Source organism: Lacerta agilis, chromosome Z (assembly GCF_009819535.1).
Source record: "Lacerta agilis isolate rLacAgi1 chromosome Z, rLacAgi1.pri, whole genome shotgun sequence".
Classification (NCBI taxonomy): domain Eukaryota; kingdom Metazoa; phylum Chordata; class Lepidosauria; order Squamata; family Lacertidae; genus Lacerta; species Lacerta agilis.
Genome location: NC_046331.1, coordinates 20,161,485 through 20,174,386, shown reverse-complemented (window position 1 = coordinate 20,174,386; position 12,902 = coordinate 20,161,485). Strand labels below are relative to the sequence as shown.

At 43.6% G+C, this 12,902-nt stretch overlaps 1 protein-coding gene across 3 annotated transcripts in view; it reads right to left on the bottom strand.

Annotated features, from left to right (window-relative positions):
• Positions 1-540: 540 nt before the first annotated feature.
• ZDHHC15 (zinc finger DHHC-type palmitoyltransferase 15) overlaps positions 541-12,902 on the bottom strand; it is a 31,272-nt gene continuing 18,910 nt past the window's right edge. Inside the window, exons 5-12 of one of the 3 annotated variants that reach the window (XM_033137462.1) lie at positions 12,767-12,836; positions 12,011-12,043; positions 10,388-10,508; positions 9,561-9,693; positions 8,333-8,459; positions 7,934-8,043; positions 3,416-3,498; positions 541-1,119 (exon numbers count right to left, since the gene is read on the bottom strand). In XM_033137462.1, the coding sequence (XP_032993353.1) occupies positions 3,455-3,498; positions 7,934-8,043; positions 8,333-8,459; positions 9,561-9,693; positions 10,388-10,508; positions 12,011-12,043; positions 12,767-12,836 (638 nt within the window). In that variant the 3' untranslated portion in view covers positions 541-1,119; positions 3,416-3,454. Of the gene's footprint in view, positions 1,130-3,415; positions 3,499-7,933; positions 8,044-8,332; positions 8,460-9,560; positions 9,694-10,387; positions 10,509-12,010; positions 12,044-12,766; positions 12,837-12,902 lie in introns of all 3 variants that reach the window. The other 2 variants (XM_033137461.1, XM_033137463.1) reach the window with 2 other exon arrangements.

Below are 12,902 nucleotides of genomic sequence, written 5' to 3'. Positions count from 1 at the left end.
GTTTTATTTTTTCAACAAAGAGTTTCAGTCCCATTTGCCCACTGCAAAATAATCATTCCCCACCCCCCTTCTTTCTACTAAGTATTGAAAAGTCAGCAATGTTGGTTTGTGTCTGAGTGGTGCCTGCTGGAGGCTCACATGATTGAAGGGTTCTCTGTGCAAAATGTTTCCCTCTACATAAAGAAGTCTAGACAACTGATCCCCAACATGGCGCTTTTCTATGTGGAGAGAGACTTAGAAGCCTTCGCCAACCTGGGATCCTCCAGATGTTTTGGACTACAACACTCATTGGCCAATGCTAGCTGTGACTGATGGGAGTCATGGTCCAAAAGATCTGGAGGGAACCAGAGTTGGTCCCCCCTACAGTCCGAAGATTCAGGTACAGGCTGACCACTTCAAGGAGTACTGGGCCACTGTTGTACAGGTCAAAGGGAGGTGTTCCGTGTCAGGATCCTGCCCAATATTTTAGAAAAGAAAATGTCCCTTTAAAATTGTAGGCATTTGCAACAGGGATTGTGCTTGAAAGCTTTTTTTTTTTTAACACCACACCAAAAAGGGTGTGTTTCTTAGACCAAAAGGGCCAACGTTCTTAGCAGAATCAAAGAAAAGGATTTTAAAAAGTAGGAGGTATTGTGGGCAGGGAGAGGAGACGTACATCCTTAAACGTGCAGTGCATACTTGCCAGGGTTTCTAACAATAAGACCTGATTTGGCAACCATGATTCCTGCTTGAAAACACTTGTACAAGTAGTCTAGTTGACCAGCCATCTACTCCTTGTTACAGAGCCATTCTTGTAAGTTGGCAAGATGAAAAATATTGTGAAATCCAGGGTCTTCAATATCTGCCATTAAGGCATTTGGAAATACATTTGCACAAAGAGTTCTCACTTATTCTCGGTAAGAAATAAAAAAGTAAAAGGTCTTGAAAGGCCTTAATCTGCCAAAGCTGCCCTTGCTCAAGAGTTAATAATCAGTAGGAACCCTTGGAGCCATCACCAGGCCAGTATCCTGAAGAACCATTTCAGACAGCCAGGATTGGCATCAGACGATGACCCTTCTGCAGGGAATCCAAGTGCTTCCTTTCCTTTTGTTCCCCATGAATGTCCATCATAGAAGGAAGCTGAAATTCATTGGGGGAGGGGGGAGAGAGAAAGGAATAAGGATGAGTCTGGTTGAAAGCATTTTTTTCTCTCCTCTTAACCTCAAAACTAGGCATGACATTAGATGCACCTTTGCATTAAAAAAAAATGCAAATAGTAGCTGTGCCTGTGAGGGATCGATTATCAGTAACATGACAGGCAGGGAGAGGAGCTTAACCCTTTTCTTCCCCATTACAGCCCAAATGAAAATTGCTTCTCAAAAGTTGCTAAGCTACATTGGGAGGAAAGCTTCATAGCACATAGTCAGTACAGCATGAGACTCTTATTCTCAGGGTCATGAGTTTGAGACCCACATGGGCAAAAGATTCCTGCACTGCAGGGGGTTGGACTAGATGACCCTCATGGTCCCTTCCAACTCTACAATTCTATGATTGGTACTGCAGAGCCAAACAATTAGTTGGGGAGAGGAATATGGCAGGAACAAGGTGCCCTCTTAGCTTGCAGGACTTTGTGAAATGGCTTTTCTTTTAGGACAGAGAAGGCAAGACATAGGGTGGCTGCTGTCAAAAGAGGCACATTTCTTCCTGTGCCCAACCCACAGCATTGAGCAAACATCTGACACAATCTATTTCCCTAACTCTTCCCTACATCACTGAGTTCTGCTGGCAGGGATAAGGGGCTCTTGATGACACTGCATCCCATCATGCATTGAGAATTATTATATGATACTGGGAGGAGAGGGTGCAAGCAGGCATTCAGTTACTGCCTTTGCCACACTTTCTCTTTATTATCCAGTGCTGCTTTTAGGTTGTCACATCCTGATGACAGGAACACTGAATCCTTGTGGCATGCCTGGAAAAGGCTCCTCCTGAAGTGAATCATAGAAAGGCCATTCCTGAAAATGATGCTGAAAATCAGAGGTTGTATTTCCTCTGCCCACAAAAGCAAACACAAAATCCCCAACATTGACTACAATTTCTCTCTGTTCTTATATACGTTACAGTGAAGTAATTATATAAAACCATCCAAAGGACGTTCACAAGTAACACATCCCCAACTGTTCAGTTTCTCCAGTTGTACAGCAAAAAAAATTTTAGTTTAGTTTGCTGGAAGGTATTCCAAATGAGATCTTAATTGTCTGTTGAGTCAATGCATGCTTTCAGCTGGAGGCACAGTTTCCTAAAATAGACTATTACCCCATTACTTCCAAGAACACAACTGTCCTGGTTATGGGTTGAGAAAAATCCACTGGATCAATCAGGACTAAGTAGTTTAGAAATAAACTTTTTAACTTTGGGGCATTTAAAGATGATTTGGTCGGCATGGGTTGTTCTTGCTCAAGAGCAGGCTAATCAATCAACAACAGCCACTAAGCACTGCTGTCAGGCTGGATGGTTTGTTTCCTTCGAGCTCACATACATACTTTTATTCTGTAACATAACTCTATTATTCCAGACCATCTTATAAACTGATGAAAAAAATTATGGAAATTATTCCTCAGGGTGGATCCAGAACACCAGCACTAGCTGGTCCCGCATACACTTATGCAGGAGTTCACACAGTACTGTAACAAGTTCTGTGGCAGTTCTCATGCATCACAAGATGTGGCTCAAACTTTTTGGATGTCACTGCATATTTTTCATAGAATACTCCAGTGCAGGGGCAGGTAACATATTTTCTGGCCCTTGCCCAACCCTCTAGTAGAGCCACATGCTAGCACTGGTTGCGGTCAAACGAATCCACTCTTGCATGCACAGACTCTCATGTACACTCACAACCCCTTCTCCTTGACTAGTCCAGGATCAATCTGATGTCCATGGAGGAGGCGATTTACATCCCCATCACTGTGCTGGACACTGCCACCACAGTCCTGTGCCCATTTTACTTTCCCCCTTCCCCTTTTTTGCCACTGCCAAAATTGGTGGGGTCTTGGGAGGGTAGGAAAAATTGCTTGGAGGGACAGATCAGGCCCCCAAACTGAGAATTTGCCACCCCTGCTCTAATGAAAGATGTAAAACAGCCTTCCTGAGAGCAGGAGGCACCTCCAGCTACAAGGCCTTCTGTGCTAACAAATCACTTTGTCTGACCAAGCTTTATCTGAACCACCAAAACTCTTATCAAAACTTATTTTCATGTCTATCCAATCGTAAGAGGAGGGTTCTGGGTCTGTTAGTGGCAGACTGAGGACCTCAAACTGTGCAAACGCCCCCCCCCCCAACAGATCCAGGTCAAATGTACCTGCATGAAATAAATACTGATCAAAGGAGCTGGTACTATGGGTTGGGGAGGGGGTTAACCTGAGGATAGCTTGATTACCTGGAGTGTGAGTTTTGTACCAACTGCCTTTCAAAAATGCTACGTCTCCATTTCCACAGAAATTGAAGAACCTTGGTTGTAATCTAGTTGGTAAAACAAAAACATTTGCACCAAATAAAACATTAATAAACACAGCGTCAGAAATCTGAATGTTGCAAAACACCTCTACAGTGAAAAGTAATTGCATGCTGTCATTCAACTTGGGTTACCCTCCTGATTTCCAATCTAAGACTACTTTGTTTATTGGCACTATTCTACCCAAGAATGGGTTTCCATGACTACCACAATTATGAAAGCAGAGTCAGGAAGCTACAAAATCCACAATAAGGCAAAATATTGTACGAAAATGGCTGATGTTGGAACCATGGATGGGGCCTGCATTCAGCTGCAGAGTCTTAAAATGAAATGTGGGAGAAGGCAGACATTGTCCTGGTTCAAACATCACATTAAACCATAGTTTAAAATAAACTTTGGTTGAAAGTGAACCCGTAGCATACTGAAATTCTTGGCACTTTGCTCCCTCCCTCCCTCCCTCCCTCCCTCCTGCTGCTGCTGTTGGTATGTTGCCTGGAATAAACTCATAGTTTGGCCTAGCATTACATCTGGGCTCCTGGTTGGTTTCTCTCCAAACAAACCATGGGCTCATCCACACTTCTGCTTGGTTCAAAAATTGTAGGCACAGGCCCATGAGGTGTTCTTTTTGTCCCACCATTTCCCCCGGGGAAACCCACTGTATACCACTAAATTGGGAGAAGACGTCAATTGGGTTTTCTGCCTAGAAGTCATTGTCCAAATAGAAGAAATAGTGGCACAAAAGGATATACAGAGGAGGTGAAACCAAAGTTTGTTCTTGACTCACTGCACATGGTTAGTTTGGGGAAAACAAACCACAAATCCAGGTTAAGACATTATGTTAAGCCAAATAATGGATTGTTTATCAGCAGCATGACAGCAACTTTTATCTTTGGGCAGCATTTTATCTTTGGAGTGGATGTGTATTTATAATTGCTGGTTTTATTAAAGATGTGAGCTTTATCGGAGGTTTTGCATTATATTCTACTTCATTGTTGTCAGATTCCCCCCCCCCCCGTTACTGTCACTGTGTAATATGCTTTGAGTGAGTTTTACTCATAAATATGGACTATAACACTTTTAAATAATAATAAAGTTACTAAAGCTGCAATTTCACATCCTCTCACCTGGGACTAAGCCCCATGGAACTGAGACTTTCTACTGAATAGGGGTGTGTGCACTGCACCGCAATCTAGCAACATCCTCTCCCCACCCACCCCGCTCTCTCTCACAAACATGCACAGCATGTAATGAGTTCCCTTTCCTGCAATCTAAGTGGTGTAGCATCAGGAGAAGATGTTGCCCCAATCCAGGTGCACTAATGACAATCTTAGTCACTCATCAGAGACAATGCTGAACGCAGCCACTTCAACAGTTCTTCCAAGATCCTAGGAGAGTACATTTCTCCAGCAGCACTGGAGTTCGAAGTGCGAGTATCAGAGAAGATGAGATTATTAAATTTTGCAATGAAGCATCCTTCAGAGCATTTTCTAGCACAGAATAATGTCAACGTGAAAGCGTACAAACATGGATTTGAAGGAGTGCCTTGCCAGAAAGGGAGGGGGGGGGAGTTTTAACACAATCCCTTTCAAGTGCTTCCAGGACACTGAGATTTGGGAAGACAACTTGACCAGTTCTGCAGCTCCACTGGTTGGCTTTGCTGGATATGCTAGTAGAGGAACAATGGTGGGAGCATTCAGATACTCTTTAGATTAACTGTTTTTGCCTAAAGGAGAAGCCTTGCTGAGGTGAGCCTATTTATCTATTCTTATGTGCACTTCTTCTGAGAGTCTGGTGGTTCAATCTGCAGCAAAGGAGAAAGTCACAGGCCTTCCCTAGCTATGTGACCAGATTTGTACAAAGTCGGTAAAGGTAAAGGGACCCTTGACCATTAGGTCCAGTCGCGGACGACTCGGGTTGCGGCGCTCATCTCACTTTATTGGCCGAGGGAGCTGGCGTACAGCTTCCGGGTCATGTGGCCAGCATGACTAAACCACTTCTGGCAAACCAGAGCAGCACACAGAAACACTGTTTACCTTCCCGCTGGAACGGTACCTATTTATGTACTTGCACTTTGACGTGCTTTCGAACTGCTAGGTTGGCAGGTAGTAACAAATTAAACTGGTACCAGAAGAATTGACAGCATTTTATTACTTACTGTGTTAGGTAAAGGTAAAAGGAACCCTGACCATTAGGTCCAGTCGTGTCCGACTCTGGGGTTGCGGTGCTCATCTCGCGTTACTGACCGAGGGAGCCGGCGTACAGCTTCCGGGTCATGTGGCCAGCATGACTAAGACGCTTCTGGCGAACCAGAGCAGTGCACAGAAACGCTGTTTACCTTCCCGCTGGAGCGGTACCTATTTATTTACTTGCACTTTGACATGCTTTCGAACTGCTAGATTGGCAGCAGTAGGGACCGAGCAATGGGAGCTCACCATGTCGCGGGGATTCGAACTGCCGACCTTCTGATCAGCGAGCCCTAGGCTCTGTGGTTTAACCCACAGCGCCACTCATGCCCCACTTACTGTGTTAGGCACATGCAAAATATTTGGCAAGGTATTGAAGGTTTGACACTCAAGGACTGCTGCAGGCCTTTGCTGCCTTGAATGGGAACATCCTGTCTGTGAATTCAAAGGGAACTCCAAGACTTTCTGCAAAATGATGGATTCTTGGGCACCCTCTCAGTTTGTGCAGAAGGCTAGTGATACTGCAAACAGGGCAAGAGCCTCAGCTTGTGAGCCTGTCTTTGAGTTGTTCCTTAGCCTGCCTGTCTGAAAGCAATGAAAATCTCAGCATAGCTGCAGCAGGTTTAAGTGAGGAAGCTTCCTAAGAGGGTGGCATGTGGATGAAAAGGGATCAGGGTCAAATAGGGCCAGGAAAGAAGGTGGAAGGCATGGCTCCTCCCCACAAGACCAACACAATGCTCTTCTTTCTGCAAGTCTGACAGTGGGGAAGGAGGTTTACCAGGAGACAGAGAGAGACCACCTGGCTCTTTCCAGCTGCCTCTCCTGCTTAAATGGAGAAACAGGAAATCTGGGCCCTCAGTGGTGTGAATTAGATTGCCCAAATCTTCCCAGACAGCTGCTTTTAAGGATGTGGGGAGATCATAAAGTAAGAAGAGCCTGCTGGATCAGGCCAATGGCCCATCTAGTCCAGTAGCTGACCAGATGCCTGTGGAAAGCACTCACACAGGACTGGACAGGAAAAGCACTCTGTCCCCTCCTGCGGTTTCCAGCAACTGGTACTCAGAAGCACACAGCCTCTGATTACAGATGCAGAGCATTGCCGCCATGGCTTGTGTCCACTTACAGCCTTTATCTCCATAAATTTGTCTAATCCTTTTTTAAGCCCTCCAAGTTGGTGCCTATAGTGGGTGCCATAGTTTAACTACGTACTGCATAAATTTTGTAGTTTACCAAGTTGTTTTATTGGAAGCGCAGGGTTTGTTTAGGTCATAGAAAGGAGGGGCAAAGGAGTGTGCTCTGGCCTCGTTGTCCTGCTGTCAGATTTGCTCAGCTGCTTAGCTCTCCCTGACACTTTGTCTCCCTGCAGCTCATGGAAGTGGCTCCTGTTGTTTGGCTGCTCTAAATTCATATGCCTGGCTAGTTCCTCTCAGCTGCTGTTGCAGCCAATGAGGTCAGAGGGTGTGACTCATAGTTGCTCTTGATTCCAAGAGCAATAAATGGGATGGTTAGCCATAGTAACCAAACCTCATTCAGAAGCAGCAGGAACATCTAGAGTGCAAGGACAGAGACTGAACATCAACCCTCCATCCCCATGTCGTTGCTGCTGATGGAGCCTTTAAAAACGGCATCAGAGTATTATGAGTGCTCACCTGCTGCTGTTGTAGATTCTAGAAAGTCTGATTGCTATTTCCTGCACTTGGCAGGTCTGAGGAACAAGCTGCTAGTTATATTATTTGTTGATACCTGACTGCATTGGAAAGCTTATCATATCTGATCAATTGCTACATGCTTTAATGAACTGTATTGCCTATTTTATAATTAATTTAAAATGGTATAATGTTCAGATTTTCAACATGAATTATTTGTATTGCCATACTATGTTTTGAAATGAACATTGTTTTGAAATTAATTTTTGTACTGTATAATGCACTTTTGCTATGTACTTCTGCTATTGTGCTGTGGGCTCATTGATGTTAAAAAAGTGGCATAAAAAAGCAATAGTGATAAATAACAATGATGATGAGTGGTTTCTGTTTGAAGCAACCACTTTCAAAATTCCACTTTGCATCAGAGGTCACCATCCCATCCTACCCTACTTTAACCATGGAATATCTACATCCATCCTTTTCACAGTCCAGTTTTTGCACCTTATGAAATAGAGACTCCTGCTGCAATATTTGTGTCAGTCTTTAACGTGCCACAAGACCTTACAGTGACTCTCCCCAAAACAGTAAGCTCCAGGTGCATTTCCCATCCTTACCGAGGTTATCATCATCCAACCCATCTTCCTCCCATTGCTCTTCACTTGCTAGCAGTGGATTCCTTGCTTCACTCAGAGTTCTTGTTGGGAAAAAATGTCCATCGCCTTGACTGTGGACACAAAGGCAACAAATTGGCAAAGGCACCCGGGCTCTATCCAGAAGAAGAAGGAAGGAAGAGAAAAGGGAGAGAGGGGAAGAGGAGAAGAAGGAGGAGAAAGCAGATTCTGTTTCTACTATTAACTACAAAACTATTCACAAAACACAGACTTGATCTAGGCTGCTGCTGTCCCCTGCACCAAAGGAAAGTCTGACTGCCTCTCCTGTCTAGTTCTGTAATTTACTGTAGAGATATTGCACTCTTCTACTCTTAGGCTGACAGCAGCTTCCTGTCTGCTTACCTGGATACCACAGGGAGGAACCAAAGTCTTTTTTTCTCTCCAAACACTTGTTGAAGATTTTTTTTAATGCCAAGATTAAATCCGTTTTTATCGGGGCCAGTAGGAAACACAGGAGCTGAAAAGGCCTCTGCAGACAAAAATAAAATGTGATTTGTTACCATACTCTCCTATACTGAACTTGATAGCTGAATGCATATCATTTTGGAAATGAAAAGTGATCACTGAAAAATGGTAGAGGTTTCTGCATACTCGTGATGCATCCTTCCTGCACCTGAGGGCACCAGGTGTGTCCCCTTGAGTGACAGATTATAGAGACCAGCAACTTTGGGATTATCCACCCCTTGAACCATTCCACCACAGTTTCTCAGCAGAATAACTTGTACCCAAGAACTTGTACATAAGTTTTCTTATTTCCTCTTCCCCCTTAGGCCATTTTCCTTTCGTGTCATGCATTTTTAGACAGTAAAGCCTGGAGGCAGGTTCTGTCACACCTGTAGTGATCTGTAAGCCACCCCAGTAGCCTTGAGTTAAAAAAAAATCATGAAGAGCAGGATTACACTTTTAAAATTAAAATTAAAATAAAATAAAGACTGGGTTTCACTGTCACAAAGGTCCACTAATGAAGAGGTGAACAGAAGATAGACTGGAATCTACTGATAGATCTCTGAGTGATCTGCAGTAGTTCAGCAACAGTTTCCGACTTGCACTTGTTTAAAAATAGCAACAACAACAACAAGGTTTTTCGTATTATATTATAAACTACTTGAAATGAAGAAAGCTTGTGTTAACCAGGAGCAGATGTTTGTGCGAAAGGACTGTGAGACCAGCTTAGTTTCTAGGGCTGAGAGTGAGTTCAGAAACACCCTGCTCCTTAAATTCTAACTGTATGCCTTTACATTTGGTAAATCTTGAAGTTCCAGTAAAAAATGAAGTAGTTCTGACAAACTGGAGGCCAGCTCACTCTTGCTCTAATGTATGGCCACCTGATATACTTCAAGCAGTTGTAGCACCTAGTGTAAAGTCTCAGCTGAGGATCTCATATGAGATGATGTCAGAGCAGAGATTTGAATGATGCACATCTGTCAAGAGAAAAGGTGTAGTTTTGCTCCATACCCTCCATTTCTCAAATCTGCCTGAGCAGCCGCAGAACATTTCAAAACCCGTTACTGCCAGCACCCTCTGCTCCTAACCTAGGAACTCTGCAGAGCAGGTGCAATAAACAGCTTACCCAACGTAGACCTGTTTTGGCTGACGAGCCAGCAATGGTAGCCAAAGAGGAAGAGTAGGCTAACAAAAAACATGATTGCCACAAAAAGGAGGAAAAGGATATGGAACTTGGCACGTCCGTTGGTCAGCTCCTCCTGCAAAGGAAAGCAAAGGAAAGTGAGCAGATTCGCACATCTTTCCTACCTATGTTGCAGTTCTGGCTGTGAAAGAGCCATGGAGAGATGATGATAATACTATTCTTATTCTTCTTATTAAACAAACAGCAAAGAACAAGACTAAAACTGATCAGGCACTAAATTCAAAGCAATTCGAACCCCTACCAGCCCCAATAACCCCAGCCTGATCACCACAAAAATAGTCAACCCAAAAATGGCCACAAAGTGCTACACACACACACACAGCACATCAGCTTCTGCCAGTTAGAGCTGAGCTAGATGCACCAATGGTCTGACTCAAGATAAGGAAGATAGCCTGTTATGACTTACATCCATCAGCCAACCTATATGTGAAAAGACCAGTAAATCTTTTGTGGGCTAGCAGATCTTACTTGTGCCTAATTAGAAGACCACTTGATTTGGGCTTCATATATTGGAGTCAGACCACTGAGCACAGTGTTGTTCGCTCTAAAGAAATAGGCTCTCTCCAGGGCTTTCATACAGTGGTTTTGCCACCTGGAGATGCTAAGGATGGAACACGGATCCTTTTGCATAGAAACAAATGTGTGTTTCCAGCTGAGCTATTGTCACTGCTTTAATATTGGAACCCAGAGTGTTTTTTTTTTTTTAAAAAAAAACAATACATAGAAAGCAGCCAGGTTCAAAAACTTACTGTCCAATACTTGATGAAATACTTGAAGACTGTTGCAGCTATGTACAAGCAGTACAAAAGAGAATATGCTAAAAACAGCAGGAAGAATTTGTAGTTAGAAAATCCAATGCAGTTGTTTACCCTAGAGAGCAAAGGAGGGGGGGAAAGGCACATTAAACATAATGGGGCTGGGAGCAAAGTGAAAGCAGTGAAAAGCACTCTTATTTTCTTGATGGAGCATAACTGCAGAGTGCCATCAACGTCATGACCAGCTATAAGAAGAAAGGAACATAACAAGAGTCTGCTGAGTGAGGCCAATGGCCCTTCTAGTTCAACCTCCCATTCTCATAGTGGACAACCAGGTGCCCCAAAGGAAACCCACAAGCAGGACCAGAGCACAAGAGCACTCTCCCCTCCTGTGGCTTCCAGCAACTGGTATTTTGGAAACATTGCTGCCTCCGCAATAGCAATTGATAGCCTCCTCCATGAATTTGTCTCATCCTCTTTTAAAGCCATCCAAGTTGGTGGTCACCACTGCCTTCTGGGAGAGTGAGTTCCACGTCAGCACTTGGGCATAATCTCAGTCTCATTTACTTTCATATTCCAACCTCATTTTTTCTATAGAAAACACAAGCCATCTATTTATTAAGGTTGAAAGTCCTAAGAAACAACACAACTTGATTTTTTCATTCCCAGGGTGCCACAGACACTCAATTCAAATTTGGTTTAAAATGTGCTCCAGACTGGGGAGTGTTCAACCAAAAGAGTCTGCTTTCCTATTAAAAAACACACAAAAAACTGGGCTAGCAATTTCCCATAGTTAATAACACCGGGAAACCTTTTATCCTGGTGCACAGGAGACATGAATTTCCACCAAATACTAATTTCAAATACTTTTCCCCGTTGGCTGTCATATCCCACTATACTTGGTACAGGAGTCTATGGCATTTATGTATTCAGATAATAACAGTTGGTCATTTGAAGCACTAAGGTACCGTATATACCCGAGTATAAGCTGACCCGAATATAAACCGAGGCACCTCATTTTCCCGGAAAAACCTGGGAAAGCTTATTGACTCGAGTATAAGCTGGTTCACCTTTGCGGCTGTGGAGGAGGAGGAGGAACGAGCAGACCGAAAGCAGCCCTTTGGGCTGCTCCTTCCTCTTCCTCCTTTGCCAAGTTTGCATTTATGCGAGCAGTTCAGGAATGGAACAAGCTGCCTGGGCAGAGTAAAGAACCCCCGTTCTTGTACGCTTCTTAAGGAATGGTTAACTGGGGAGAGCGGGTGGCGGCACGAGCAGAGAGAAAGGGCTTCTTTCTCGCTGCCCCCACCGCCCGCCTCACTCAAGTATAAGCCGAGGGCAGCTTTTTCAGCACAAAAAATGTGCTGAAAAACTAGGCTTATACTCAAGTATATAAGTAATACTTAGTATTTGCTAGTCAGTAGAACATCTGTCCTCAAAGGAACCCAGCTATAGCCAGAGGCTTTACTACAGTAGCAACCTGTAACCTGGTGCACCACAGATGTTTAGAACTACAACACCTATTAGCCCCAGCATCCATGCTGACTATGGCTGAAGGGAGTTGTAGTCTAAAACATCTGGAGGACATGAGAAAGATAGAATTCAAGGGGTGCCACTCACCATGGGCAATGATGATCCATTTTTAATACACACCTGTAAAAAGGGGGGGAAAGATCAGGACACCATGAAGGGAAACACCAAAAGGACAGAAACAATACTATCTTTGGGTTTTTTGTGTTATATTTTTAAATTAAAAACTGTATACTGAGAATTTATAACTGCCTGATGTATGTGGTTTTGTGCACTTCCTGGGGGCAGGGTTTAAACAAAAAACAAACTCTTTATAAAGACTTGAGGAATGAGGTTATCACCCCTCTTTTATTGTCCATTCTGGGTCGCCCAGCCACTGCCACAGCATCCTTTCTCTTGGAAGATCAAGATGTATTTTATATAATTGACTTTTTATTTTTATTTTTTGTATATCATATTGTTGTTTTATTGCTATGGCTAATGGCTGATGCAAATAAAGATTAATTCATTCATTCAAAAACAAACAGGTGTGGGTGCAGGGATGTGCATGCTCTGTCAGTACTTAATTGGCAAAATAGACTCAACAAATCAGAAGGTGGGGACAAACACAAAAGGGAACATTTGCTGGTATGAACAGAAAATACAAGTTCTTCCTCATACACAAATTGAAATACATGTGGGTGTGGACTACTCTGGTTGAATGGGAAGAAAGTGGATTAACAGTAAAATGATGCCCAAATGTAGACAAGCCCATGACTGCTCTATCTTTCTCCTTGAAGCACCAAGAGCTAGCTTTCTGCTTCATGAGCGGAGTTATAGTGATGTAAATCATTCTGGTAAACTTACATGGCACAAACCGAACAGTGATGGCAGCGGTCAGGTTTGATGAGCTGGCATCTATCGCAGAATCGAATCGCTGCAAAGGAGCAAACCCCATAACGCCTTCATTAGCCATAATGGGAGTGAGCAATAGGCAGCTTTA